Source organism: Monodelphis domestica, chromosome 2 (assembly GCF_027887165.1).
Source record: "Monodelphis domestica isolate mMonDom1 chromosome 2, mMonDom1.pri, whole genome shotgun sequence".
Lineage (NCBI taxonomy): Eukaryota > Metazoa > Chordata > Mammalia > Didelphimorphia > Didelphidae > Monodelphis > Monodelphis domestica.
The window spans coordinates 458,613,271-458,640,987 of NC_077228.1; the positions used below are offsets into that span (position 1 = coordinate 458,613,271).

Consider the following 27,717-nt stretch of genomic DNA (forward strand, 5'->3'; position numbering starts at 1 on the left):
GGAGACAGAGGAATGGAATGTCAAGTTTATGTTCTAACTAGACTAGTTTCTCCAGAATGCAAAGGTGCATGAGGAGGAGCAGTGTGAAATATAGAAGGTCACAGCCAAAGTATAGGGGAACATAAAGGCCTGACTGAATAACCAGATTAGGATATTGTACTATTCCAGGAGCAAAAGGGAGCCAGTGAAGGAGCATAGCATCATATTAGAACTAAATGGAACATTAGAGGTAATCTAGCACACATTCCTCATTTTATAGAAAAGGACACTGAGGCCCAAAAAGGTTAGACCACTTGCCATTGGTACACACTGGAAGGCTTAGACTCCAGATCATCTTGGCTCTAAATCCAAGGTTTTTGAGCAGGGGAGTGACTTAGCAATACCTGTTCCTCAGGAAGATTATTTTCACAATTGTGTGGAGCCTGGATTGCATAGGGAAGCACTTGAAAGCAAGTCCAAGTTAGTGATAAGCATCTAAAATAAAGATTTAACAGTAAATGGAGCAAAGGGAATGCATGCAAGAGATGTAGAATCAAAAGGACAGAGAAAATGATTGGATGTGTGAAAGGAGAAGAATCAAAGATGATTAATGTTTTTAAGTGTAATGGAATAGGAGGATTATGATGTTCTTGGAAGAAATGGAGACATTTAGAGGAATGGGATAGGAAAGAATAATTTTTATTTGGATGTGTTGAGTCTAACATACTGGTAAGACAAGTTCACAGACTGCAGTTAAGCACTTCTGGACTGTATGGTTTATTTCTAAATTTCCTTCTAAGTTTGAGTTCCATGCCTCTATAAATACATATATATGGCAATTAAATCACTATAGAGGCTATTCATACTACTATTTCTCAAGCTACTCACACTATCATTATTAGAGGACATCAGCTTATACTTCATATAAAAATGGTGAGACTATCCTTTTTGCATTCCTCCCCAATTCCATACTACTATGGATCATCTTGGGATCAAACTCCATCTCTCCTCCTCTGTTCCAGTCTCAAAGGATGAGGTGGGCCTTTTTGCCAAGGCCAATCTCTTTACTTATACCTTGACCTCATGCCCTACTCTTTCTTCCTACAGCTGCCTCTTTTTCTTCTTTCTGAAATGATAAATCTTTCTGGGATGCATTCAGACATGTCCAAATCTCCCACATCATTAAAAAGCCTTCACTTGGCCCAACTTTCCATAAAGCTATCATCCTGATCGGGTTAATGCTTACTGGGTCTTGTCCAAAGAACTGATTGATGACTCCATTCCAAGGAAACAAGCTTTAATTACAAGGGAATATAGTAAGAGTAGCTAGTATATAAGTAATTAAGGTAAGGTAAGGAGTTATAAGTAAAGATAGTGAGAGAGTAAAGAATATGTGTGTAGGGATTCTTAAGAATGCTTTTAATTTCTAAGGAAGGGGTCATTTGGGCCGTTGTTGTCCTGTTTCCAGGGAAACAATGTCACTTTTTTCCATGGTCAACTCTGGTCTGTGTGGCTATACACTTGGTTCACTCTGTTTTCTTGGAGGGACAGAGGGAAGGTGGGGAAATGTAAATGGGTCTCACTTTTGCTCTTTTCTGGGCAGACTCTTAAGAAAGGCAGTGAGTACAGAAACTGAGCATTGCTTGAACCTAGTCCTGTGTGACTGGGAAACTGAACCACATGCACTTGCTGTCCAGAGACCCCAACCAAAGACCCAGGTAATATCTAAAGATTAATGTGAGGACCTAGCATATTGGCTAACAACAGCAAAGGAAAGTAATACATTTTGGAGGGGATGTGGCAAAATTGGAATACTAACACACTGTTGGTGGAGTTGTGAATTGATCCAACCATTCTGGAAGGCAATTTGGAACTATGTCCAAAGTGTGCTAAAAGACTGTCTGCCCTGTGATCCAGCCATAGCACTGCTGGGTTTGTACCCCAAAGAGATGATAAGGAAAAAGACTTGTGCAAAAATATTCATAGCTACACTCTTTGTGGTGGCAAAAAAATTGGAAAACAAGGGGATGTACATCGATTGGGGAATGGCTGAACAAATTGTGGTAACTGTTGATGATGGAATATTATTGTGCTGAAAGGAATAATGAACTGGAGGAATTCCTTGGGAACTGGAATGACCTCCAGGAATTGATGCAGAGTGAAAGGAGTAGAACCAGGAGAACATTGTACACAGAGACAGATACACTGTGGCACAATCAAATGTAATAGACTTCTCTACTAGCAACAGTGCAATGATCCATGACAATTCTGAGAGACTTATGAGAAAGAACACTATCCACATTCAGAGGAAGAACTGTGGGAGTAGAAACACAGAAGAAAAACAACTGCTTGACCACATGGTTCGATGGGGATATGGTTGGGGATATAGACTCTAAACAATCACCCTAGTGCAAATATCAATAATATGGGAATGGGTCTTGATCAATGACACATGTAAAATTCAGTGGAATTGTACATTGGCTATGGGAGGAGGTTGGGAGGAGGGGAGGGAAAGAACATGAATCATTTAACGATGGAAAAATATTTAAAATTAATTAAATTAATTTTTTAAAAAAGATTGATGTGAAGAGTTTTCTTGTAATTGCGACTCATAAGTCTTATATAAAAGGTAGCCTCATACTAATCAACCAGCTATTATTGTTTCTTAGTTCTTTTGATTGTGTTTTGCTAGTTGGCAGGGTTTGAGGGACATTTCAGCCCACATCAGTCCTAAGTTTTCTACATTTCATAGTCAAACTCTTATAAGTTCTTTATACTTATTGCCTCCACTTAGATTCTCCCTTCATTTCTTAATCTTTGATAATAGGGATTTCCTCTCTACCAAACGAAACTGCTCTTTCCAAGATCACCAACAATCCATTGCTAAATTCAATATGTAGTGTCAGTCCCTACTTTCACTTTTTGGATGCTTCTTCCCTAGGTTTTTTTTTAAACCCTCCCCTTCCATCTTAGAATTGATAGTAAGCATTGGTTCCTAGGCAGAAGAGTGGTAAGGGTTAGGCAATTAGGGATAAGGAACTAGCTCAGGGTCACCTGGTGAGGAAGTATCTGACATCACATTCAAACCGAGGACCTCTGGCCTCTCGGCCTGCTATCTACCCTCTTTCCTCAGTTTTCAAGGCACTCTGGTCTTCATTTTTTCCTTTGCTGTTGGGTAGATTATTATTAATACTTTTTATACCATGCCCATTTATCCTTCTCCAAGCCTATCCCTCTTGCATGAATATATTCTAGGACTGATTCCACCCTTGGCCTTCTTTCTCCTCTTCCCTCTTCCTCATCTTGGCGATCTTACCAAGCTTCAACTATCATCTCTATGAAGAGAAATCTCAAATCTACACATGCAGCCCTCTATTCTCTGCAGGTCTCCTCTGGAATCTCCAGCTGGCTATTGGATATTCTCACCTGGATCCCACAGGCATTTTATATTCTGCTTGTCTAAAAGAGGACTCCTTGTCTTACCCTCCTCCTCTGCCACACACCCTTCCCGTCAGCCCAGCGTTCACAGCCTGTAAACCTTAAAATTTCTTAGACTTATAAATGTTGGAAATTTCACCATTGGGAAATTTCATACTTGAAAAATTTCCTATTGATAGTGGGTCTTGGCTATTGGAATGTGAACCCCATTGGCATGGGAGGTTCCTCCTCCTCCCTTCTTAAGATTACTTTAGGACAGAAACCTTTTGCTGAACAGTGGAAAGGACTTTGACCTATGCTTAAGCATAGAACAGGAATTTCTTTGAGTCATGATTGATTTTAGAATTGATACAATGGAGATACTTGGAATCAATCTCCACCCTACTCAGTCCTAACAGGATTGAGGAAGGGCTGCAGCATAGATCAAAATTTAATTATTCCGGGGGCATTTGGGTAGCTCAGTGGATTAAGAGCCAGTCCTAGAGATGGGAGGTCCTAGGTTCAAATCTGGCCTCAGCCACTTCCTAGCTGTGTGACCCTGGGCAAGTCACTTGACCCCCATTGCCTAGCCCTTACCACTCTTCTGCCTTGGAGCCAATACACAGTATTGACTTCAAGACGGAAGGTAAGGGTTTTAATTAAAAAAAAAAATTTAATTATTCCAATCTCTACCCTACTCAGGGTAACAGTATTTAGGAAGGGCTGTAGCAAAAGATCAAGATTTAATTATTTGAGAATATGACCTTCAACATACATGTGCAAAGCCACAGACCTCTGGGCGGTCCTGGGTTAAGCTAGAGCCACCTTTGGCACAGGGAAAATGATGGACAGTGATTGGTAGATGTGAGAACTGAGGGGAGGGCACTTGGATGGTTTCCTTAAAGATAGGGGGGTCTGAGGACTGGGGGGTGGTTGGAGAGTTTTGGCACTGAGTGGTTGGAGTGTGCTCTGAGAAGCTTGCTCTGAAGGAAGCTGGAGGTGGGGGCCCTGAGACTGTTTCTCCATTTTGGTCATGTGAGTGATAGGGACTGATCTCCTTTCTTTGCCTCAGCTATCTAAGGGCTTGGGCCTTTTGGCCCAGCCTAAACAGAAGGGGTATTTAAGCCCTATTCCCTTCTCTCCCCTTTCTCTCTCTCTTTCTCTCTCTCTCTCTATCTCTAATTCCTTTCTTCCTCCTGTTGTAATTAAACTCTATAAAAGGCTGACGGCTGACTTGAGTTTTCATTTAGGAATTACATAGCTGAATTCCTTGGCGACCTTAAATTAATATAAATCAGTCTTTTAAAGTGATTTCCTTGTCACAAGCCTCGTAGCTTTCCTCAGTAATTCACTTACTCCTCCTTCTCCAACCAATCAAGTGCCAGATATTGACCATCTCCATAACATTTCTCATATCCACGTTGGTCTCCACTCACATGGTCATTGCCTTTGTGCAAACTTTTGACATCAAGAGCCTGGACTGTTGTTACATTCAGCCTCTCCCTTCTCCAATTCATCCACATTGAGGCCAACTTGATATTCATAAAACACAGGTCTGACTTATTCACTTGCTCAGGAAACTTCAGTGGGTCTCTATTGCCTTTCAGATGAAATGCTAACACATGGCCTATATTTTGCAATCTGCCTTCAAGCTGATTATGAAATATTCCTTCAGTTCAGCCAAATGGGTCAGTCTGTTCTTCATATAACACATGGGTCACCAGGTGGTTATTGTCTCCCACTCCTTGTGAGTTGACTTTTTTTTTCCCACCCTTACCGTCTGTCTTAGTATTCTAAGACAGAAGAGCAGCAACGGCTAGGCAATTGGGATTAAGTGACCTGTCCAGGGTCACATCGTTAGAACGTATCTGAGGCCAGATTTGAATTCAGGCCCTTCTGACTCCAGGCAGGCCTGGCTCTCTAACCGCTGTGATACCCAGCTGCCCCTGCCCTTCTCCCTGTGTATTTATAAGGATCCTATCCCCTAGTAGAATGTGAGGGACTAAAATTTCATTTTTTCATTTGTATCTGTGGCACCTTGGCACAGTCTGGCGCATAGTTGTCAATAAATGCTGCTTGACTGACTGAAAGCAGTGTCTTCTAATAGCTCTACATGTAGCTTAACCCTTTCAAAAGGACATGGATATGGGACTTAGCATTTAGCTCATAATTATGTTATAAGGGAGGCACTGCAAGTATTTATTGTCCTCATTTTTACAAATGAGAAAACTAAGAAACTTGCCTATGGTCACAGCTAATAAGAAGAGGAATCCAAGCCCGGGTCTCCTGTCTTTAAGGTCTACATTTGTTTTTACTTTGACATGACTTCTCAACATGTTTAATTTAAGCATGCCATCATTGCTAGAGGCAACAACTAAGGATTTTTAAGTTTTTATGATGAATACTTTTAAGATCTTAAATTTGGGCAGCTAGGCAGCACAGTGGATAGTGCACAAGGCTTGGAACCAGGAAGACTCATCTTTCCAGGTTCAAATCCAGCCTCAGCTGTGTGACCCCAGGCAAGTTATTTGGCCCTATTTGCCTTTAGAATTTCTGAGAATATTTTTCCATTTAACCTTTAAAAGCATAAGCCAAATGATTATTATAATTTTATTTTCTTCTCAATTTTTGGCCTATATCTATGATTTCATAGTTGAAGGGAAAACTTCCATTTTCCCCAATGAAAATTGGCATATGTATTGTACAAATCATAGTCAGAGAACTGCCTGGGAAACTGAGAGTTCAATGACTTATTTGTATCTCCTGATTTTGAAGCTGTTTCTCTCTTCGCTAGTAGGCAGATTTAATACATGGATTGAACTAATTGGTCAGTCAACAAGCACTTATTAAGCAGTCATTAGGTGCCACGTTTGGAGATACAAAGATGAAAGTAAAACAGTTTCTATCCTCAGAAGACTTACCCTTCACTGGGAAGGACAAGATAAATAAGACACAGAAGTAGATGCAAAATAAAAGATAATCTGTGGGGAGAAGGCAGTAGCAGCTGGGAGAAATCAAGAAAGACTTCTTGAGCTTAATTTTGAAGGAAAGCAGAGTCCAAAGAGATAGAGTGTGTGTGTGTGTGTGTGTGTGTGTGTGTGTGTGTGTGTGTGTGTGTGTGGAGGGGTGGGGGTGGGGGTAGGGGATGGGAGAGAGTCCATTCAGGACCCTGGACAGCCAGGACAAAGGCACAGAGACTTTCAAAGAATAGTAAGAAGCCAGATGTGGCTGGCTGGCAGAGTTGTGAAGGAGAAGGACGAGTCTAGAACAGTAGGTTGGAGGCTGATTACAAAAGGGAGTGATATGGTCAGCCGTGCTGTGGAAGCTCATTTTGGCATTTGAGTGGAGGATAGACTGGAGTGGAGACATGTGTGAGAGGGAAACCAATCAGCCAGGCTACTGAAACAGTCCAATCATAGAAGCCTGGACTCAGGAGGTGGCTGAGAGGAGGAGAGGGATGGAAGAGAGAGTGGAAGTAACACTGACCAAACTTGGCACCCGATTGGCTATGTGTGATGTTTAGAATCTAAGTGACTAGAAGGAGACTGGTGTCCTTAAGAGAAACGGGGAAATTTGGTGAAGTGGTGGGTTTTGGTGAAAAGAAGATGAGATCTGTTTGGGGTATATTAAATTCCAGTAGGCAGTTGAATGAATGTTAACTATGCTTTAGGGCCTGTCTAATTATCCCGACTGAAATGCAAGACAATTCAAACACATTCAATTCATACTTTTATTTTAATTAAATTCAAGAAATAAAATTAAAAACTATTATAAATATTGTAATATGTTTTATTTTACCTTAATTTCATAGCACACCTCTAAAGAGATATATAACAAGAAAATGCAGGACTATCTAAATTAAAGCATTTCCCCTTCTTAAATAGATTTGTCATTCTGAAGAACTATAAAAATATCATGAAAGCCATGTTACATGTTTTTTTTAAATACCACACTAGCAAACTAAACTACCCTTTATCAACTTAATAAATCTGCTGATAGAAAAAGAAAGCTCTGATACATTATACAGTTAATGTTGGAAAAAAATGTGGTCAAAATGGATATCTAGATGATAGCAAGAACACAAATCAATCTATTAAAATGAGAGTTTTAATTCACAATTAAATAGTTTAATATGATTTCTAAATGTACATCTTGACTGGAAAAGTTACTCGTTGGCATGTCACTTCTATATCACCTGCTTACATTGCCCAAATATAGAAAATATTTAATAGGTAGGAATGCTAAAATGAAAATCTGTTTATCAATATACATAATTGAATGGTCTGTGCATAATCAGTACTTCTAGAAAAACAAAGTTTTATTTATGTCAGTCATTACTAGGAAATAGGAAAAAAAGACATTCATGCACTAGAGAAAAATGCCTCATCTTTTTACACTTAGTCATTCAAATGACTTACTTTTGATGACCACAGTTTGAAATAGCAACTTCCAATTATTATTTAACTTCATTTCTTTTCAGTAGGTCTCTAACTAGGAGCCTTATTATAAATGTGGTCTTCAGAATCAATGTTATGACACTTTGGTCCTTCTGGAAACCAAAAACTCTTGGAAGATGTTCAAGAAAGACCCATTATACACACCATGCCACAATTCCACTAGTCATGCTATCATAAAGCTTCAAAGTAGTTTGAAAAATCCAATTTCCACCTTGCTAACTAACATCTTTTATAGTTTATTAGAAGGGAGTAGTCATAGAAGTTATTTATGTTTGGTCACTAACCATATCTCCCACAGAAACAAATCCTTCATGTATAATATGGATAACTATTTTTTAAGCCCAGTTTTTTAATAGTGTTATGATTCTTAGTGTTGGAGTTTTGTCACTCTAACAAGTCCTAAATATAAAAAAAATTGAAAGGTAACCCACATGTTCTAATATTTCTAGAAAAAAGGATAATAGAAATAAAGCACAATAAAACTAGAAAGGCTTTTAAAAAATTCAATAAGCTACACTAGATTTGTTATTCAGCAACAAAAGGAACAAAAAGCTCATTTAAGAAATGACACACATGATCCCTCCTTTCATAAAATGAGTCTATATTCTTTAGAAATCTCAAAGCAAAAGAGGACAAGATGTACCTAGAGTTCAGCAGAAGCATTAGCAAGGCAACTAAAAACAAACAAAAAAACTCCCAAACCTAACAATTTCAATTTTTACAAGACCAAGATTTAAAAAAATTAATGTAACATTTAGCTTCTCTTTATATTTTGAGAATAATTCATTTTACAGGTTGAAACAGTTATTTGTAAACTTTTTGTTCAAAAGACATGTTAGATGGGAAGAATGTTTTGCATTTCTAAAACTAGTTTCATTTTTGAGAACATACTATATTAAAAGTTAATATAAAAACGCTATAAGGCTTCAAGCAAGTTCAAAGTCTAGAATAACAATTACATCTCTAGGAATAAAAATTAGGTTATCTTATTTCAACAGAGCAATAACTATTATCAAATAAGTTATCTATTGGCATAAAAATTCTTGGGTTAGAAAGGATGTATAAGGTATTTTAAATACTTATATGTAGGTCTTTTTTTGCTAAGCTGAGAAAGCTAAAGCAAAATGAGTTCTGTAATTTCCCCTGGGTTCTTGAGTCAAATATATTGAATGCAATTCCAAGAATATTGGATTAATACAAAGTTTTAGGTCATAATAAAATCCAACTGCTATAGGCATTGCCTATGAAAAAAATTTAGTTTAAGAACTAATAGCAAATGAATAAAATGTAATTAGATTGTTTTTAGGTCCTTTCCATTCTAAATGCTATTACTTGACTCCTTGCTTTTGAATAGTAAGACCTTATTTTAAAGAGTTATTACACATGACTTTGGCTCTGAATTCAGGACATTTAAAAAATCCCATTTGTGGCCTTTAGTCACCTCTTCTAGGTAGTCATTTACACGAATGGTGTAATGTTATCGTTAGTAGGGAATGGCACAGAATACACTCAGCTGACTGGGCACCCAAATCATCTGGGGGCAGCAGATTATTCCAGATGGCTCAAGAGGTGTAAAGATTATCAGGAGCTGAATGTTTCCCCAGAAGAAAGCTGTCTCTTGTGATTAAGAATGCCACCAGTTTCTTTTTGGTTACATTGGTTTGTTCTTGTAGGAAACATAAGCAAGAAGAAATATGGCACAAGAACAAGGCAATTTTTATTATAAGGATCAGAGTGCCAGGGAAAAAGTTAAATTTTTATTCATGTATTGAAAAGAAAAAAATACCTATAATATATAGCAGAGTCCAACTTCTCTATTTACTTTTAGATGTAATTTCAATCAATGATAGGAATATTCTCCAGTGTTTTAGTTTTAACAACTGTACTTAAACATCCTTATTTAAGAATTAAGAAGTAATTAATCAATTTTTCTTGGTAAATAAAATATATAGAGAGATAGATATGTACATCCATCTCTATATATCTCACCCTGATGCCTATGGTCAAAATATACCTAGCAACAATTTTCTTGATTTATATTAGTCATAAAAATAAAGACTATGTTGTAAGTATTTTCTTTATAGACAATTTCTATTAGAAAACAATAGTTTAATTAAAACAATACAATGTTTCATATATGAATGAATTGGTCTGGAGACAAGGAAGGAAGCATACAGTACTTAAAACATACTGTCAAAATAGGACTAGACTCTTTGCCTCACTTTTGGTTTTTATATCTTAGGGATTCTCAACTTGGAAAAAATGACTTTTCTGCAGTATAAAGTCAGTAGGCCACCCTCCTCTGAAATTTAAGTATCCCTTCTTTTGGCCTGTATGATGTAGCCTTTGGATTTGATAATCCCTCTGCTTTTCACAATGACAGAATACCGAAGAACCCACAGGGGCACCCACTCATTTGCTCCGATGTCAGGGAGACTCTCCTGAAGAGCTTCTTGGAAACTGGATTCAGAAAGCAGTTCTAGAGAAAGAAATCATCACAGAGGATTAGCAGTGATACATGAGCCCGTCTGCCTCTACACAAGCAACAGTGACATAAAACCTACAATAAAAGGACGTAGAGTGGAACATGGCCATGACAGCTATCAGAATCGCCTCCTAGAGAACATCTCGTAGACATGTACGTTATTACGCAAGGCCAAAAGATGGAGAACCAATTTACATCTGCATTACCTAGTTCAGAGAACGCGACGTGAACTAGTTAAGCGTCTGCTGAGCACTGACTGTGCAAAGTGCCATGCATTCCGAGCCACGTTAGGGTAGACAGTAGTCTTCCTTTTCCAGATAAAGAAACTGGGGGAAGTGACACCTCTGCCCTTAGAGGCAGCCCTGACCCCGCTTACTGCCCGTAAGGACGACTCCTCTGAAGGGGCGGTCCTAGGGAAACCGAGGCTCGAAGCCAACAGGGAAGAAACACCGAAGCACACCCACCTCGGAGCCAAAGACGGCTGCCGAGAGGGCCCCAAGCCACGTTCGTATCATTTCAAAATACAGACAAGAGCGAGGCTGAAAAGACTCCAGAACCAAAGGCCAAATGAGAGCTCTCGCAGCGTGCGCTCCCGGAGGCGCGGCCACACCTGGACTTTGGAAGGGAACGCGGCAGGGGGTACGGTGGCCGGGCAGGCCTGCTTCTGGGCGTCACAGGCTGGTGCCTAGGAGTGCCTGGCCCAAGTGACCTCGGCAAGTGGATCTACTCTCGCTTCTGCTAAGCTGCCATTTCCCCGTCTAATAAATGGGGATGACGTTGACAGGATCCTCCGTCATAGCTTTAGCACTGGAAGCGATCTTAGAGACTGAGTTCAACCTCCTTTTTTTTTAGATGAGGAAACAGAAGCCCCAGAGAGGCTTTGCCCCAGCTCAGGCAGCGAAGAGGGCAGAACTGGATGTGAACCCAGGTCCAAGGCCAGCAAGCTTTCTACTACTTCATACCGACTCTTTGGATTTTGTAAAACCTAATGTACTGTATAAATGTCAAATGTTATTGTTATTGCTAAAACTATAGTTAATTAAAAAAAACCCTTTTGACTCACATATACATTTTTGTATATTCTTTGAAAGCAGACAAACCACCTTCCTAAATTACTTACATTAATCATCAAATGAACCTGTATTTTCCTAAGTACAAGATCAATTAATGATAAAGTCAGTAAAAAATCGGCTTCCAAACCAAAATGGTCTTTGTGGTCTATTGATTTTTCCTTTATATAATTTGCAACAGTGCAGTTAGCCTTTATCTAAACTAATCTCAGGATTCTAAAATTCATTTTGTATAGTAAGCTTATGAACCAATTTTCAATGTTTCAAGTTGTGATGTCATCAGGGTGGGAACTAAGTTACAAAATGAACATTATCTTCATCAAAGAGCTATACTATTCATTACTATACTCTTCATTGACTCCTCAGGAATGACTAAAATAACTATTTTTAACATTCCTTTTAAGGGAAGAATTTCTGAATTTTTAAGTAATGTATCCAGAAATGGTCTAGACAAAGTTTTAGAATTATAGCCTAAAGGTTTAAATTATGTAAAGACAACATGGTGCCTGAATGTCAATAAGAGACACTCCATTTATCCATCCATATATGTATTAAACATTTATGTGCAAGGCCACACACTAGCACACTATGGGAGATACACCAACAACACGATCAGATCGTCTCTCCGTATTTTTGTTTGCACAGCTTTGTACATATAAAATGACCTTCCATACAGACACGCACACATACATGCATACTCTAAGAGTAACTGATTATTTTGCCATAATAATGGAATGACAATTGAAACTAAATGTCACAGGAAAAAAATGTCATATGGAAGCACTGTACCAGCAAGAGTAGTGTGTGTTTGTTCCTATTTGTATTCTACTGAAAGGTCAACTTATTAAGTCTGTTCAAATCTCTAAAACTAATTCTCTGATAAACTCCCTCTTTAAGTTTCCAATGTAGAAAATACTAATTTTTCCACACGAGCTATTTTCTCTTGTTGCTCACAATGCTATGATTCTATCATTTAGATATAACTTTTATGAAAGAGTACATGTTTTTTTGATTGACATACTTTCAGGTGAAGGTAGAGGAATCACTGAAAAAATAGGGATTATTTATTGGAAAATCTAAAAATTATTGAATACCTCAAGGATCTGTGACTTTTTCAATAGAGAATCCTCATTACACCAATAAAGACCATGTATTTTGTCCCCATGCCCAGAAAGGAAGGTCCTGGGAGCCTGGGCTCTGCTGGCACAGCCTTTTCCCTTCAGAGGCTTCGATGGATGTTTATTGATTTGATAAATAAAAGCTGGCCAATAACATGACAGGCAGACTCTGACAGATGCTCCCAAGCCAAGATAATCTGTTGTTCGTTCACTTCAGTCAGGCCCCCTTTCAGGGTTTTCTTGCCAAAGAGTGGTTTGCCACTTCCTCCTCCAGCTTATTTTACAGAAGAGGAAACTGAGGCAAACAGGGTTAAGTGACTTGATCAGGGTCACACAGTTGGTAAGGGTCTAAGGTTGGATTTAGACTTAGATCTTCCTGTCTCCAGGCCTGGCATCCTAGCTATTGCACCATCTAGCTGCTCAATCTGTTTATAACTAATAGTTTCATTAAAAACTATATCCATGCCCAACAAAACTGACTATATTCTTACGGGGAAAGTATCATCGTTTAACAAAATAGAAGAATTACAAACATTTGTAAAGAAAAGACCAGTCCTGAACAGAAAATTTGATGCCCAAGCACAGAACTCAAGAGAATCACCAAAAGGTAAGTAAGAAAGAGGTGAAAAAGGAAAACAAAAGCAAAAAACTTTTTTTAAGAGTCCCAATGTGTTAAAATGATATGTATCCCTATAAGAAAAGAGGTCATTGGTAACTCTTAAAAATTGTTATTATCACCTGAGCAGCTAGAAGAATTACACTTAGAGGGAACAGTGACAAACTGTATAGGATGAAATGCCAAGACATAAATATGTATATAGATATATGTATGTATAAACACATATATATGGGCATATATATATGTGTATATACACAACTAGAACTAAAAAAAGAGGTTAATACTAAAAGAAATGGGAAAAGAAACAAAAGGGGGTAAGCATATATGTCACAAAGAAGCTCATGGTGGGTGGGGGGAGAACATCAATACACTGGAAGGGTAAAGAGGTTAGAGATAGGAAATACTCAAATCTTATGTGCATTGAAATTGACCCAAAGAGGGAAGAACAATCCAATCCATTGGGGCAGAGAATTGATTTACACCCTATAGGGAAGCAGAAGGGTAACAAATGGACTGATGGGGGGGGGGGGGGGAGCAGTACAATGGAGGGAGAGGGTGGGGGCGCAGTTTAAAAAGACTGTAAAGAAAATAAGGGGAAAATAAGAAGGGAGGTGGTAGAAAGGGAAGTAAAATAAGGGTGGGAATTAAGGGGACTGATTAAAAACAAAACATTGGTGTAGAAGGAAATAGTGAAAGAAGAAAAGGCAGGACTAGGAGTGGAAATCAAAATGCTAGGAAATACACAGCTGGTAATCATAACTGAATGTGAATGGAATGAACTTACCCATAAAAAGCAAGCAAATAAGCAGAGTGGATTAGAAACCAAAACCCTACCATATGCTGTCTACAAGAAACACACGAGGAAGGTAGACACGCATAGGGAAAAAGTAAGAGGATGGAGCCAAATCTATTGGGCATCAACTGATAAAAAGAAGGCAGGTGTCACAATCATGATATCTGACAAAGCCAAAGTAAAAATAGGTCTAGTTAAAAGAGATAGGGAAGGTAATTACATCCTGATAAAAGGCAGTAGAGATAATGAGGAAATGTCAGTACTCAACATGTATGCACTAAATGGCATAGCATCCAAATTTCTAAAGGAGAAACTAGGAGCTCAAGGATGAAATAGTGTGGCATTTAAAAGAGTGGGAGCCATAAATTATAAGAGTTAAAATGGTTGAGGTTGTAAACTGTAGTGATTAAAATAGTGGAAGATATAAATTGTAGTAGATATAAGAGTGGGTGAGTAAATTGTGACCGCAGGAAATATGTTTTCACTACAGTGTTTTGTTTTTAAATCAAATATATAAGGTGGTCGCCAGGGAAATATTCTCAATTATGAAATATAACCAAGTTAACTGGGTTTTATAGAGATTTTAATTAATAATAAAATGAGAAATTAAAGAGAGAAAGAGTAAGAAAGGAATAAGTATGAAGGGCCTTAAGCCAACATGTCCTAGACCTGAGTCTTAAGAGAGAGAGATCAGTCAGTCCTTAATCACTCACCATAAGATCTGTTCAAGCGAGGATTCAGGGGGACAGAGTCTCCCCAGAGGGAGTTCCAGCCAGAGTCAGCCTCCCTTGAAAGACCTCATTAGAGATTGTCTCTCAAGAGCCTGTATATCTCAAGAGCTTGTTTTTCATCTCAAGAGATCTTTTTTCTTATATAGGGGGTTTTCTCCTATGTCACCTCCCCTAAGTTCTTCCATCTACCAATCACAATAGACGTTTTCCAAAGGACAGCCCATTCTGAATTCACAGCTGAGTAGATTAATCCTTTTATCAATCCACACCTGAGTAGGTTAGAATCTTTGAGTAAGTTTCTCACCTTTTTGTCCTGGCAAGTTTACAAGTTGCCTGACCTTTAATAGGTACTTAGCACCCCTTTATATTAATTCTAAAAATAGGCATGACTTAAGTATGGGTGTAAGCATTTCTCATTGTTCAGCAAGGAGTTTTCTCCCCTAAAGCAGTCCTAAGTACGGGTGGAGTAGAGGTCCTTCCATTTCTGATCCAAGTAGAGTTCTCACTTTCCAAGTGGGGAATATCCCAGTAGGGAATTGTTCCAATGGAGAATTCCCCATTGGGGAATTTTTTTAACATTCACAAGTCTGAGAAATTTCAAGACTCACAATAGATAGAAAAACTATACTAGTGGGAGACCTGAACCTTTCTTTATCAAAACTAGATAAATCAAACCAAAAAAAAAAAAATAAATAAGAAAGAGGTAAGAGAAGTGAATGAAATCTTAGGAAAAATTACAGTTAGTAGATATGTGGAGAAAAATAAATATGGACAAAAAAGGAATATACCTTTTCAGGAGCACATTCACAAAGACTGACCATGTACTAGGGCATAAAAACATTGCAAACAAGTGCAAAAGAGCAGAAATAATAAATGCCACCTTCTCAGATCACAATGCAATGAAGATAATAATTAGTAAGGGTACATGGAGAAGCAAATAAAAAATTAATTGGAAATTAAACAATATGATTCTCCAAAATTGGTTAGTTAAAGAATAAATCATAGAAACAATACTTTCATTGAAGAAAATGACAATGATGAGACATCCTTTCAAACTCTATGGGATGCAGCCAAAGCAGTACTCAGGGGGAAATTTATATCCTTGAGTTCATATGTTAACAAATTAAAGAGGGCAGAGGTCAATGAATTGGACATGCAAATTAAAAAACTAGAAAGTGAACAAATTAAAAATCCTCAGATGAAGATTAAATTAGAGATCCTAAAAATCAAAGGAGAAATTAATAAAATTGAAAGTCAAAGAATTATTAATTTAATAAATAAGACTAGAAGCTGGTACTTTGAAAAAACAAATAAAATAGACAAAGTACTGGTCAATCTAATTTAAAAAAAGGAAAGAAGAAAACCAAATTGATAGTATCCAAGATGAAAAGGGAGACCTCACCTCTAATGAAGAGTTAATTAAGGCAATCATTAAAAATTATTATGTCCAGTTATATGCAATAAATATGGTAATCTAGGTGATATGGATGAATATTTACAAAAATATAAATTGCCTAGACTAATAGAGAAAGAAATAGACTACCTAAACAAGCCCATAACAGAAAAAGAAATTGAACAAGCCATCAAAGAACTCCCTAAGAAAAAATCCCCAGGTCCAGATGGATTCACAAATGAATTCTATCAAACATTCAAAGAACAACTAATCCTAATATTATACAAACTATTTGACAGAATAAGCAAAGAATCAAATCAAATTTGCAAAGAATGCAAATCAAAACAACTCTGAAGTATCACCTCACACCTAGCAGATTGGCTAACATGACAGCAATGGAAAGTAATGAATGCTGGAGGGGATGTGGCAAAGTCTGGACATTAATGCATTGCTGGTGGAGTTGTGAATTGATCCAACCATTCTGGAAGGCAATTTGGAACTATGCCCAAAGGGCGATAAAAGACTGTCAGCCCTTTGATCCAGCCATAGCACTGCTGGGTTTGTACCCCAAAGAGATAATAAGGAAAATTATAGGTGCGCTCTTTGTGGTGGCAAAAAATTGGAAAATGAGGGGATGCCCTCCAATTGGGGAATGGCTGAACAATTTGTGGTATATGTTGGTGATGGAATACTATTGTGCTCAAAGGAATAATAAAGTGGAGGAATTCCATGGGAACTGGAACAACCTCCAGGAATTGATACAGAGTGAAAGGGGCAGAACTAGGAGAACATTGTACACAGAGACCGATACACTGTGGTACAATCGAATATAATGGACTTCTCCATTAGTGGCATTGCAGTGATCCTGAACAACTCAGAGGGATCTACGAGAAAAAACATTATCCACATTCAAAGGAAAAACTGTGGAAGTAGAAACACAGAAGAAAAACAACTGCTTGACTACATGGGTCAAGGGGATATGGTTGGGGACATAGACCCTAAATGAATATCCTAATGCAAACACCAACAACATGGAAATAGGTTTTGATCAAGGACACAAGTAATACCCAATGAAATTGCGTGTTGGCTGTGGGAATGGTGGTGGGGAGGGAAGGGAGGGAAATAATATGATTCTTGTAACCAAGGAATAATGCTCTAAATTGACTAAATAAATTAATTTAAATAAAAAAAAAACCTATATTCAATAGAAATAAATCTGTCTATGCTAACTGTTTTGTATTTATTTCTATTAAATCTACTTTTACATGTTTAGGGTGTCTCCCTGATAGAAGTGACTTGATGTTTGTCTTTATACCTCTCCATTCCTAGCAGTGTCCGGCACAGAGTAATAAATAAATTATAATAATAATAAATACTGGGGGCAGCTGGGTAGCTCAGTGGCTTGAGAGCCAGGCCTAGAGATGGGAGGTCCTAGGTTCAAATCTGGCCTCAGACACTTCCTAGCTGTGTGACCTTGGGCAAGTCACTGAACCCCCATTGCCTAGCCCTTACCACTCTTCTGTCTTGGAACCAATACAAAGTATTGATTCTAAAGTATAAAGTAAGGGCTTAAAAAAAATAAATGCTAACTGAATGATGGGAATGAATATGAATTAATCTTAGGATATTATCCAGAAGCATACTTAAAAGTGATGAAGTCAAATCATCACTCTCTTAAGTAGGAAGTTTAGATTATATTTTAAACACTCATAGAGGACAGAGAAGAGTCAGTATGAGTTCAAAGGGGATTTATTTTTATCATCTAATGAATACTTGGTATGTGATTCCATCCGTGTAGGCATGTTCCTAAGGGCAGGGGGTGGCTCTCTCCTCCATGTCTGCCCTCATTGCTCCATGAAGCGTTATTTCTCTGACACAACAAACCTACCTTCTCTAGTAGTAGGTCTAAGTATTAAGTTTTTAATGACTTAAATTATGATTAAATTACGAGTACTTTTGCCAGATACCCATCTTTAGTTAGGCCGCATTTAGATAGCCCTAAGTGTGTTCTCTGGGGTCTCCTGGGTGAGAAAAATGCAAGATTTCCGTCTGTCCTTACAGGAACTGTCCGGCTTACCTTTGGGGTCGTTGTGAGTCAGCAGCTGTATGTCAAACTCCTTGGCAAATGCTGTTAGGTCGGGCGGCATCACGCAGCAGGAGGCAAGATTCACTTGGTTACTGTTTGGTTTTACCTAGGGATGAAAAGAATCTTCATTTACTGGTGACTTCCTAGATCCGCTCAAGTTCTTTGGCATGGCCGCGTCCTGGCTGCCAATCACACATGCCCCTGTCCCCCAGCCAAGGGGCTTTGTTTAGGTTCTAGTTCAGGCCCCCGGTGCACGTCAACATTCGCCTCACAAAGACACCAAAACTCAAACGACAGACACGCTTCGTTTCTAAAGTGGGAAAGTGCAAATCAAAATGGGAAGATCAGGACCGTCGCAGACTTGCTTGTCACCCTCTAGGATTATCACCGTACAAGAATGTTGCAGCAGCAAAAAAAGGGGAACCCCGATCCGTTTTTTTAAAAAAATGTCCAGATCTCCCAAAAGTTTACAAATGCTGCAGAAAAATAAAAGGAGCGACACCAATGGCCCTCTATAGTGGCTAGTGAGTTCTTTCCCACCAAATCTGAGCTACAAAAGCAATCACTTCCTCACAAAGTTTTCAAATGTCAAAACTGTGAGTATATCCCCTGGTCTGTGTTCAAGATAACCGAGTCAGGGGAAACGGCCAGGAAAGGAGACGGTGCTCATGAGCCGTGGCTAAGGAGGCTCTCCGCAGGCCCCGCTGAGAGAACGCCCCATTTGTTTTCAATAAACCACGCTCTAGCAAGCAGTAACCTCTCAAGGAAGGAAGAGGACACCGAGGCATGGAATGCTGGAGGTGGAAGGGGCCCATCCAGCCCAGAGGGGACACGGGGCCCAACAAGGCGGCGTCGCTCCCAACGTCACACTGGCCAGAAGGGGCAGAGCCCGGGCCTCGGCTTCTGGGACGGCACGTCCGGCTGGGCTCTCTGAGCCGCGAGAAGTCTAAAACCTTGGAAAGGGGCAGGATGGACGCGAGTAAGGGAGTCGCCCCGGAACACGGCTCTCCTGCTGACACGTGTGGCTTAAGGGCCCTCCCGTATCCGACTCTACCAGGAATGACAAGGGCCGCGCCCCACAAAGGGCGTCATGAAGAACGCTCTTCGGTCTAACGTAACCTCCACGTAAAGGGCACGAGACGGCGGCCCATGCTACCCCGCTCTCCTGCCTCGGTGTCCGCACTGGAACCCGGGCCCTTCGAGGCTGGCCCTGGAGCTCTCGCCGCTCCTCGAGGAGCACTTGTACGTGCATTCACAAACATGTGCATCCCTGACGTGAATCGGGCCTGACGTCGCCTGACTAAGCCTCCCGGTCCGCTCTGAGCCGCCCGTTACCTGCGCCCACTGGTACAGCTGCTCCAGCTGCGCTTTGTCCAGGTCGGAGGTGCCGATGGCCACCACCTTCTTGTTCTGCACCAGGTTCTCCAGCTCCTCCCAGTAAGGCTGCAGGTGCTCCAGGGCGAGATTCACGCCGTCTTCCACGGGCGGCGAGGCGATGATCACCGAGTCCAGCTGCGCGATGCCCAGGGCGGAGCAGGCTGGCGGCAGAGAGAGCGCGTGAGGTGTGAGGTTCAGGCGGCTCAGGACCCTGCAGCCCGGACTTCCCCCCGGCCTCCTCGAGGCCTCCCGGTTATCGCTGCTCTTGCTGCCAGGGGAGAATGGACAAAAATTCTCCCTTCCCGGGGCGACCCCCAGGGTGTGCCTACATATATATGTATATATATATATATAAAAAACCCTTCCCTTCTGTCTCAGAATCAACAACAAGGAGCAGCTCCAAGGCAGAGCAGGGGAGGCCTAAGGTGCGGGGGTTAAGTGACTTGCTCAGGGTCTCCGGTCACACTTGAACCCAGGATTTCCTGTCTCCGGGCCTGGCTCTCTAACCACTGAGCCCCCCGGTGGCTCTTCTCCCAATATTTTGAGTCTTTCTTGTTGGGAGTGAGTGGCTGTTGTTTGGTCATTCACACCCCACTCTTGGCCCCCCCGTGGGCCCCGGCCCTCCAATGCTGCCTGAGGGCTTTCTTGGCACAGACCCTGGAGTGGGGCGCCATCTCCTTCCCCCAGGGATGAAGGCAAACAGGGCCCATCACTGGGAAGTCTGAGGCTGGCTCAGACCTCAGGTCTTCCTGACTCCAGGCCTGGCACTCCATGGGCTGAGCCGCCTTATTTGAAGCCAGGAATATGGCAAGTGGATCTACATTTCCAGAAACAGGCAAGTGACGGTGCCGTAAGGCCTAAGAACGGATCGGCATGTTTTTAGAGCCGACCGCTCACTCCAGAAACAGAAATGTATAAGCTGCTTCTCTCTGGTGTCCACATCAATCTCGTTTTGTTAGTGATGGGGAAAACTACTCGTGTCTACACCAGGTGCCCGTGTGGTCACGCAGCTGTGGGGCCAGAATGCAGAGAGCCACACGCAGTGGGCAGCTTCTCCGGCCATCAGGAGCCGTCACGTACTCACTTGCAAAAGAGACCGAGTACCTTTTTAATATGCCAAAAAAAGCATCCATTCTCGATCTTATGGATTAGAACGATTTGTGCTCCCTGCACCTGCCATCTATCTAGGCCTTTAGAAGAGAAAACGATTTCCCTCAAGATCAGTGCCCTTTCTTTGATGTCAGCCAGCAACAACGTAAAGGCCACATTCCTGTAAAGCCCAACATGAAGGAAAAAAGCAGCTCTGTTCTTGCTTACCCATTTCAATGGCGCTTCTCATGGAGGAAGAGTTTGATCCTACAATAAACAGTTTTGCTGTCCGCCAAATAAAAAACAAAAGAAGTTAGTAAGTATTCAATTTTTAATGCTAAATACAAAAAGTACCTTTTTAAAAATTAATACACCCTGAAGTTCTCCAGAACTTTTCTAAATAGTATAGAAGGAAATTTTCTTCCGTTTTCCTCACTTCAACCCTCACTTCACATTAACCGCTTTAATGAATTTAGTTTTTTTAATTATAAATTTTACATCCATAACATGATTCCTTAATGATAGGTCACATCAAAAGAAATCTTCTCATTAAAAAAGTTGGTTCCCTTTATATTAGTTGGAACAAGGCAGATTAAGCAAATAATTCAGATCATGAGAGTTAGATTTTATTTGATAAGAACAAGTCATCAGCAGCTTCTATTGGTACTCAGTTTTATATTTCAATGATTTGGTAAAGTTTTTGACATTGACTTTCAATTTAGTTAAAACCAGGAAAATTTGCTTGTAAGCCAGGGAAGAGGAGACCTGTTTACTTGAGATTTAATTTTAAGTTAGTAGTAGTAGTAGTAGTAGTAGTAGTAGTAGTAGTAAGGGAGAAAAAAATGTTAAAAACTCTTTGGAGGAATGGTTTTTATTTACTCTAGAGTGGCTGCTATTTTCACTCTACAAGGTCTGTGTCTTTCAATAGCTCAATAAAAATATCACCAATAGGCTTCACTTTCAGTAAACCTGATATAAAAAAATCTAGATTTATTCAAGGGATCCACTGAGAAAGGAAAGAAGGAAAGAAAGAGAAGAGAGATCCACATTCTTAGGCGTGATCTAGTCCATTCTCCTCTGGTCCCGGTTCTCCGGCCAGCATTATTGAATGTCTCTCTCTCTGACACTTCCTTCCTGTTTGCCTCTAACCACACAGAGGGCTTTCTCAGCCTGAAAAGCATTCCCATAACCACGTGCTGACGTTCCGGTGCCCATCCTGAAAGCAGGCTCTGCCGGCTGGCACCAGGCCTGGGACCCCCTCCAGTACTCTCAACAACAATTCCCACCATGTTCTCACACTTAATGTCTTCCTGCAGGGACCTCCTTTCCCAAGGGGACGGTCAGCTCCCCCAAGGCAGGAACGATGTGTCTAACTAACAGTCCTAGGTACAAATTAGAGTTTTGATTTTAAAACGTCTGCAGAATTTCTTTAAGTGATGACTAACCCTTTGATATGGAAGTATCCAGCTGATCACAATTCAATTCACACAGCTTTCCTGAGCCCATCACTACATGCTCGGCCCCTCTGCGGGGCACCAGAACCTCTTCCCTCATTTGGTCGGCCTCAGGGAAGAGCGTGCAGGAAGTGTCTGTGTGGCAGCATCCATGGTGGCAGCCCCAGCGCTGCAGGGAGTCCAGGTCTGGCTGGTCCGGCTCCTGGGAGTCTCTCTGTGTTAGCTGGGAGCTTCCCTTCTTAGCAGAGCATTCTCCAGGACAGCCAAAGCAGCTCTGATGACCCGTCCACACCGGCCCCCGGGCCTCCCAGCAGGCGCTGCTCTTGTTCCAGTGAAACTAGACTTTTCCAGGACTTTCACCTCGTTCTATCCGAGCTCTGGATCCCTGCATGCCTGGCTCAGGGATCCCCCACCCTGGCTCTGCCCGTCTGGGTGAGCCCTGAGGGCTGGAGCCCTCCTCACCCTCCACCTCCCCACACGCAGGAGGTCCTCATGAGCGCCTGCTCGAATACAGCCCTTCAATGCATGGCACGGAGGCCGGCCTGTGACCGCTGAGATGCTCCAGCAGGGAGGCCGGCATCTCCCCAAAGACCAAGCAGCAAGTGCAGGCCGCTGGTCCCACTGCTGTGCCGGCCTCAGCCCTGTTGCTGAGGGCTGCTTTAGACCCGAAAGGCAGAGAATGAAGAGAAGGAGGCTTGGAAGGGGGAAGCTCTTTTCTCACACTCCCTACAGCCTCTGTCAGGGCGGGAACAATGCAGAACCCCCAGGGAAGGGGCAGAGCTGGCTGGGGCCTGGAACCCACAGGAGCGACGCTCGGGAAGCTGTCTCCTCGGCTTGTGCCCTGACCGACTCCTCCCAGACTGGCTCCCAGCCATCCCTCCAGCATCGCTGTGCGTGTCTGGTCGCTGCCCCTCTGCCATGCTCCCCTCAGCCGCTCTCCATCCTCCACGTCTCGGCCTGTCTCCATCGGCTTTCATGCTGGGCACACACTCCCCCTGCCCCAGCCTTGGAGCCCGCAGCCCCCTCCTCTGGCACCTGCAAGGCCCCAGCAGCTCCCCTGCACATCCCGTCGCAGGCATAAGGCTCTTCCAACACAACGGAGCCTTCCCGAGACCTGGAGCCGTTTCATATTTTTGGTTTTGTATTCCTAGTTCTTATGACTGGTACACAGTAGGCACTCAATAAATGGTTACTGATTGATTTTGAGGCTGTTTTCATGATTTAAAGTAAAGTGATTTACTTATTCAACTTTTCAACGTGTGAGTAAAAGACAAAGCCAGAAGAGCAGCCTCCTAGCAAATCAATCAAAGAGCATTTATTACTAATCGTATTTAATTTGACTCTAGGCAAGTCACTCAAATGTCTCTGTGCCTCAGTTTCCTCATCTGTTAAATGAGGAGGTTGTACTCAATGGCCTCTAAGGACTCCTGTAGCTCCAAATAGGTATGATCCTATGTTGGGTGCTCCTTCCCCAGAGCCTGACTTCCAGACAGCCTCCCAACAGGGACAGGAAGGGCAGATTTTAGCTCCTCTGAAAAGGAACACGGAGTTTCCATTTCACCTCTCTTTCTTCTGCTCCAACTCCCTCTTCCCTGATTATCCAGGGCTAAGCTGCAGCCTAAAATCCACAACACTGAGACGCATCCCCACACCCACAGAGTGCTCCCTGCCTGGCCTTATAGGAGACCCAATTCAGACAACTCTTTTTGACCCTCGATTAATCCAAGTCTTCAGCAAATTTCATTTTCCCATTTCTCCCTGGCGGTGCACAGCTTCCCCATTCATCTGAATGACCTGCATGTGTGGACTGATTCGCATCCTACAAGCAAGCAATAGGGGCTCATTCTGTTCCTGACAAAGATCTGGCCATGACAGGCACTGTATAATGGAACAGTAAGATGGATTTTAAAGAATGGACTTTACCAGAAACTTTCATCTCTTCTCTTTCATCCGGATTTATTTTTTCTACTGCATGAGCTACGGAACATTCCAAAACATCTGGTAACTCCTATAACAAAGAGAGTAGGTTTGAGAGTTGAGTTCAGAAGATGATTATTAATGAATCATTCTGCTTTTCCTCCTTAAGGTCAATTGCTTTAGAATCAAGGTACCATAAGCAAATAATTTATCACTACAAAATGAAAATAAATGGAAAAGCTTGACTAAAGTATTATACTTACCTAAAAAAATTCATAGGCAAAGTAATAGCCTTTCAATAATTGTGTATTTTTCAAAATAGGCACATTAGGTTAAAGCTATTTGGGGGGAAAGATATATTCTGTATGAAAATCCTCTATAAAATATATTGAAACTTTAAAGCAATATTATTATTATTATTTTTACCATTTACATAGTATAACTCATAAAAGAGTTTTAAGTTCTATTGTGCCTCTAACATTCTTGGACATGCTAAATCATTCATGCTAAATCCTGCTCATAAAAATAAGTAATCTTATTGTAATTTAAAATGAGGTGATAGGAATAAATTGTTGGCAAACACGGATTTAACACACTCAGCTTACACTTTTAACATTTACCTTTGAAGGTGTCTTGCATATATGGAGACTTTTTGCAAATCACAGATTCAAGTCAAATTTGAAATTTGAGTCAAATTTCAGAACTGGGAAATATCTGAGGCCAACTAAGAAACCACAGCCTGACCTCTAGCACTGGACAACAGACTCATCAGGGAAAGACTGGACGATCATTTGAATGTCTCAAGGGAAATGGAACCCACTACTTTCCAAAGCAGCCCACTTCACTTTTGGATAGGAAATTTTTCTTTCCATCAAATCTAAATTAACTTCTCAGAAATTTCTAACCTTCCCTTTTAGTTCTGCCCTCTGACACCAAGAAAAACAAGTGTAGTTCCTTTCCTGTCCCATTGATAGTTTTCCAAACACTTGAAGATAGCCACCAAATCTTTTCCCTCTTGGGCCAAACATTTCCAGGTTCTTCAACTGATCTAGAGTTGATGAATCTGAGGCTCTTAGCCAATCTGCTTGTTCTCCCATAGATGAGACATTCTGGCTCATCGGTGCTCCTCCAAAAATGAGACACCTAGAACTGAATCTCACCTTCCAGATATGGCCCAACCAAGCCTAGGCCTCTTCTAGTGAGAGCTAAGATTTATATCTGCTTTATAGATCACACAGAAAACTGTATGTGGTCTCGGAATCAGAGGTAAAAAAAATTAAATGATGAGTAGTGTTCAATTAATGGCATAATTAGAAGTAACCAGAAGAAACATATACAATTACTCATAAGTTCTTCTGACTTATGGTCCATTCATTTCCTCTTCTACACCTCCTATAATTTATATTCCAAGGGCCTCTGGCTGTGGTTAGTGGACTGGTAGAATGTTTAAAATGGTTAGATCCAGGGCATTCCAGAAGTCTTAATGAAGTCTTAGACTTCAATAGCTTAAAACTGGAATACCCTCTATAGCCATATGTCTACATACATGTAGTTTTAAACAAGTTTTATCTGTATGCATGCATAAGACTCAAAAATGGACTATATCCCCCTTGAACTGTCTCCCTCTTGTCATTGTACCACCAGAAGCCAGCCCATGGACTGCTGGTCATTTGGGGCCCTGATTTCTGAGACTTAAAGCATCATGTTATGGTGCAGAGTCAGCCTCTGGCCAAGAGCACATCTTTTCGATCCAAGGCTCGCCTCTGACCTACCCTCACTGTGTGACTTTTGGGCAAATCCCTTAAACTCTCAGTGTTCCATTCAGGGCTCTAAGCCTATTAGTAGGAGAGAAGATACCAAACTGCACTGGTAGGGACAGCTTCCTTACTTATTAATTCCCTATACCAATGAAACTACAGGTCTACATTCTCTCCATCCTTCCCCACATGCATAAATACACATATATGTGCACATGAATACATATATACACATCTTTTTTTTTTGTGAGATTTCATTATACTTACTAAATTATTGCCTAGTGCTCCAGAAGTTAGTAACAGCATAAGTCTGCCCACCACCAGCTTGATAAATAGCACCAAAAATGGTTGGTATGAACATTAAAAACAAACAAACAAACAAAAAAACTCAACAAACAGAGAAAGGGAAAGCAATGCTAAACACAATGCTAGGGATATTTCCCCCTTTTCCCTCTTGATGGATGAGTTATCAATAACAGCAGTTAAAGACAGAACAGAAATATCATAAATACTGTACTTCCATTGCCATCAAAGAAGCAGCATTTGGGGACAAATTACCCAGTAGGCATTTTTTGAAACAGCAGAATTTGTTTTGTTTTTAAAAATTATTCTAAATTCCAAAGGTGCTGTTCTTCATGGAAGGCTGCTTTATTCAAAGTCCAAATCATTTAAACAAAGTCATTTATGTTGGATTTCTGTTTTGTTTTGTTTTCTTAATAAATGATTATCTATTTTATCTGTTGATTCTTGCATTTGAAATGGCAATCACATGAGTCTCAAGGGCTAGCTCTTTGTGTTTTGTTTTTTGTATTGATCTCCATCACAGATGGAATTTTTCATTGGTCATTCCTCAGAACTAAATACATTCATGGGCAAATAAGGGCAGTGGAAATACATTTCATGTCATAAAAGAAGAAAAACCAAAGGAAGAGAAAACCAGCCAACAAAACCAGTTCAGTTCTCCACTGGTGTTGGATTTTGCAAGGGCTGGTTCACAATAACCTGTACTACAGTCCTTTGGGATCTTCAATTCTTCCACTTTTGTTTTGTCAGTGAGTGGCCTGCCTGAAAAGAACCAGCACTGACCACATGGTTCCACTCCTTCCACGGCATTCAACCTCCTCTCCATGTGGTATTCTGTGTCTGTACTACAAGCCAAAAGTTTGTGGTCTTTGCCTGTGGAAAGACGTCAACAGAGTTGACATTCATATCGAGGATTCGGTGGTGGGTCGGGACTATCCGGAGACTCCAGATCACTAGACCAGAAGTTGATATCTGTCTCCCAGTTCATCCTAACACTGTGTAAGGACACCATGTGGTAATGGCCTATGTGCACCATCGATGATTGCTTGTGCCAGTTCAGGATCACTGCTCCCAAAGGCATGTGCAGCAGCCTTCTGGGCGTCCCAAATTTCTTTATGGCCTTCAAAGGCTGGTGCCATATCCCAAAATTCATCTCTCTTGCTGCGCCATTGTCCATCTGTCATGGGATAATCCCTTTTCCATTTTGGTTTCTCTTTCTTCAGAGGCTGATTATGACCTAAAGCACTGCCCTCCAGCGCCCTCCAAGTTCTCGCTGGGCACCCACACACCTGCCCATGGGGGCGGTCTCATCTGCCTGCTTGCCTCTACCTCCCTCCTCAGTCATTGCCCATACACATCCTTCCTATTAAATAAAACTCCCATATCATCATTAGAATATCCTTTGAAGAGTTCTATTTTACCACAAATTCTAGTGAAACATTTTTGGATTAGTTGATCTTTTGCTCCACGGTAGTCTAGTAAAAGAAACTGTCATTACAAATTATCAATTGGTATTATGTTAATTTACTGTGACTTCCTTATAAATAATGAGAAGCAATTCAGTCAAAAGACATAATGAACTTCATGCTTATTGTCACTTTATATGAACAAGATGTGAACAACCACAGAACTGATATTTAGTTATATATAATTAAACTTTTAAAAAGTCATT

The 27,717-nt window shown here is 40.9% G+C and overlaps 1 protein-coding gene and 1 pseudogene across 1 annotated transcript in view; both read right to left on the bottom strand.

Annotated features, from left to right (window-relative positions):
- Positions 1 to 7,108: 7,108 nt before the first annotated feature.
- Positions 7,109 to 27,717, bottom strand: part of GCLM (glutamate-cysteine ligase modifier subunit) — a 29,957-nt gene continuing 9,348 nt past the window's right edge. The window contains exons 3-7 of the mRNA XM_003340459.4: positions 23,992 to 24,076; positions 20,843 to 20,899; positions 19,484 to 19,686; positions 18,140 to 18,254; positions 7,109 to 10,332 (exon numbers count right to left, since the gene is read on the bottom strand). Of these exons, the coding sequence (XP_003340507.1) occupies positions 10,163 to 10,332; positions 18,140 to 18,254; positions 19,484 to 19,686; positions 20,843 to 20,899; positions 23,992 to 24,076 (630 nt within the window). The 3' untranslated portion in view covers positions 7,109 to 10,162. The remainder of the gene's footprint in view (positions 10,333 to 18,139; positions 18,255 to 19,483; positions 19,687 to 20,842; positions 20,900 to 23,991; positions 24,077 to 27,717) is intronic.
- LOC103098747 (ubiquitin domain-containing protein 2-like) lies at positions 24,024 to 27,352 on the bottom strand (annotated as a pseudogene).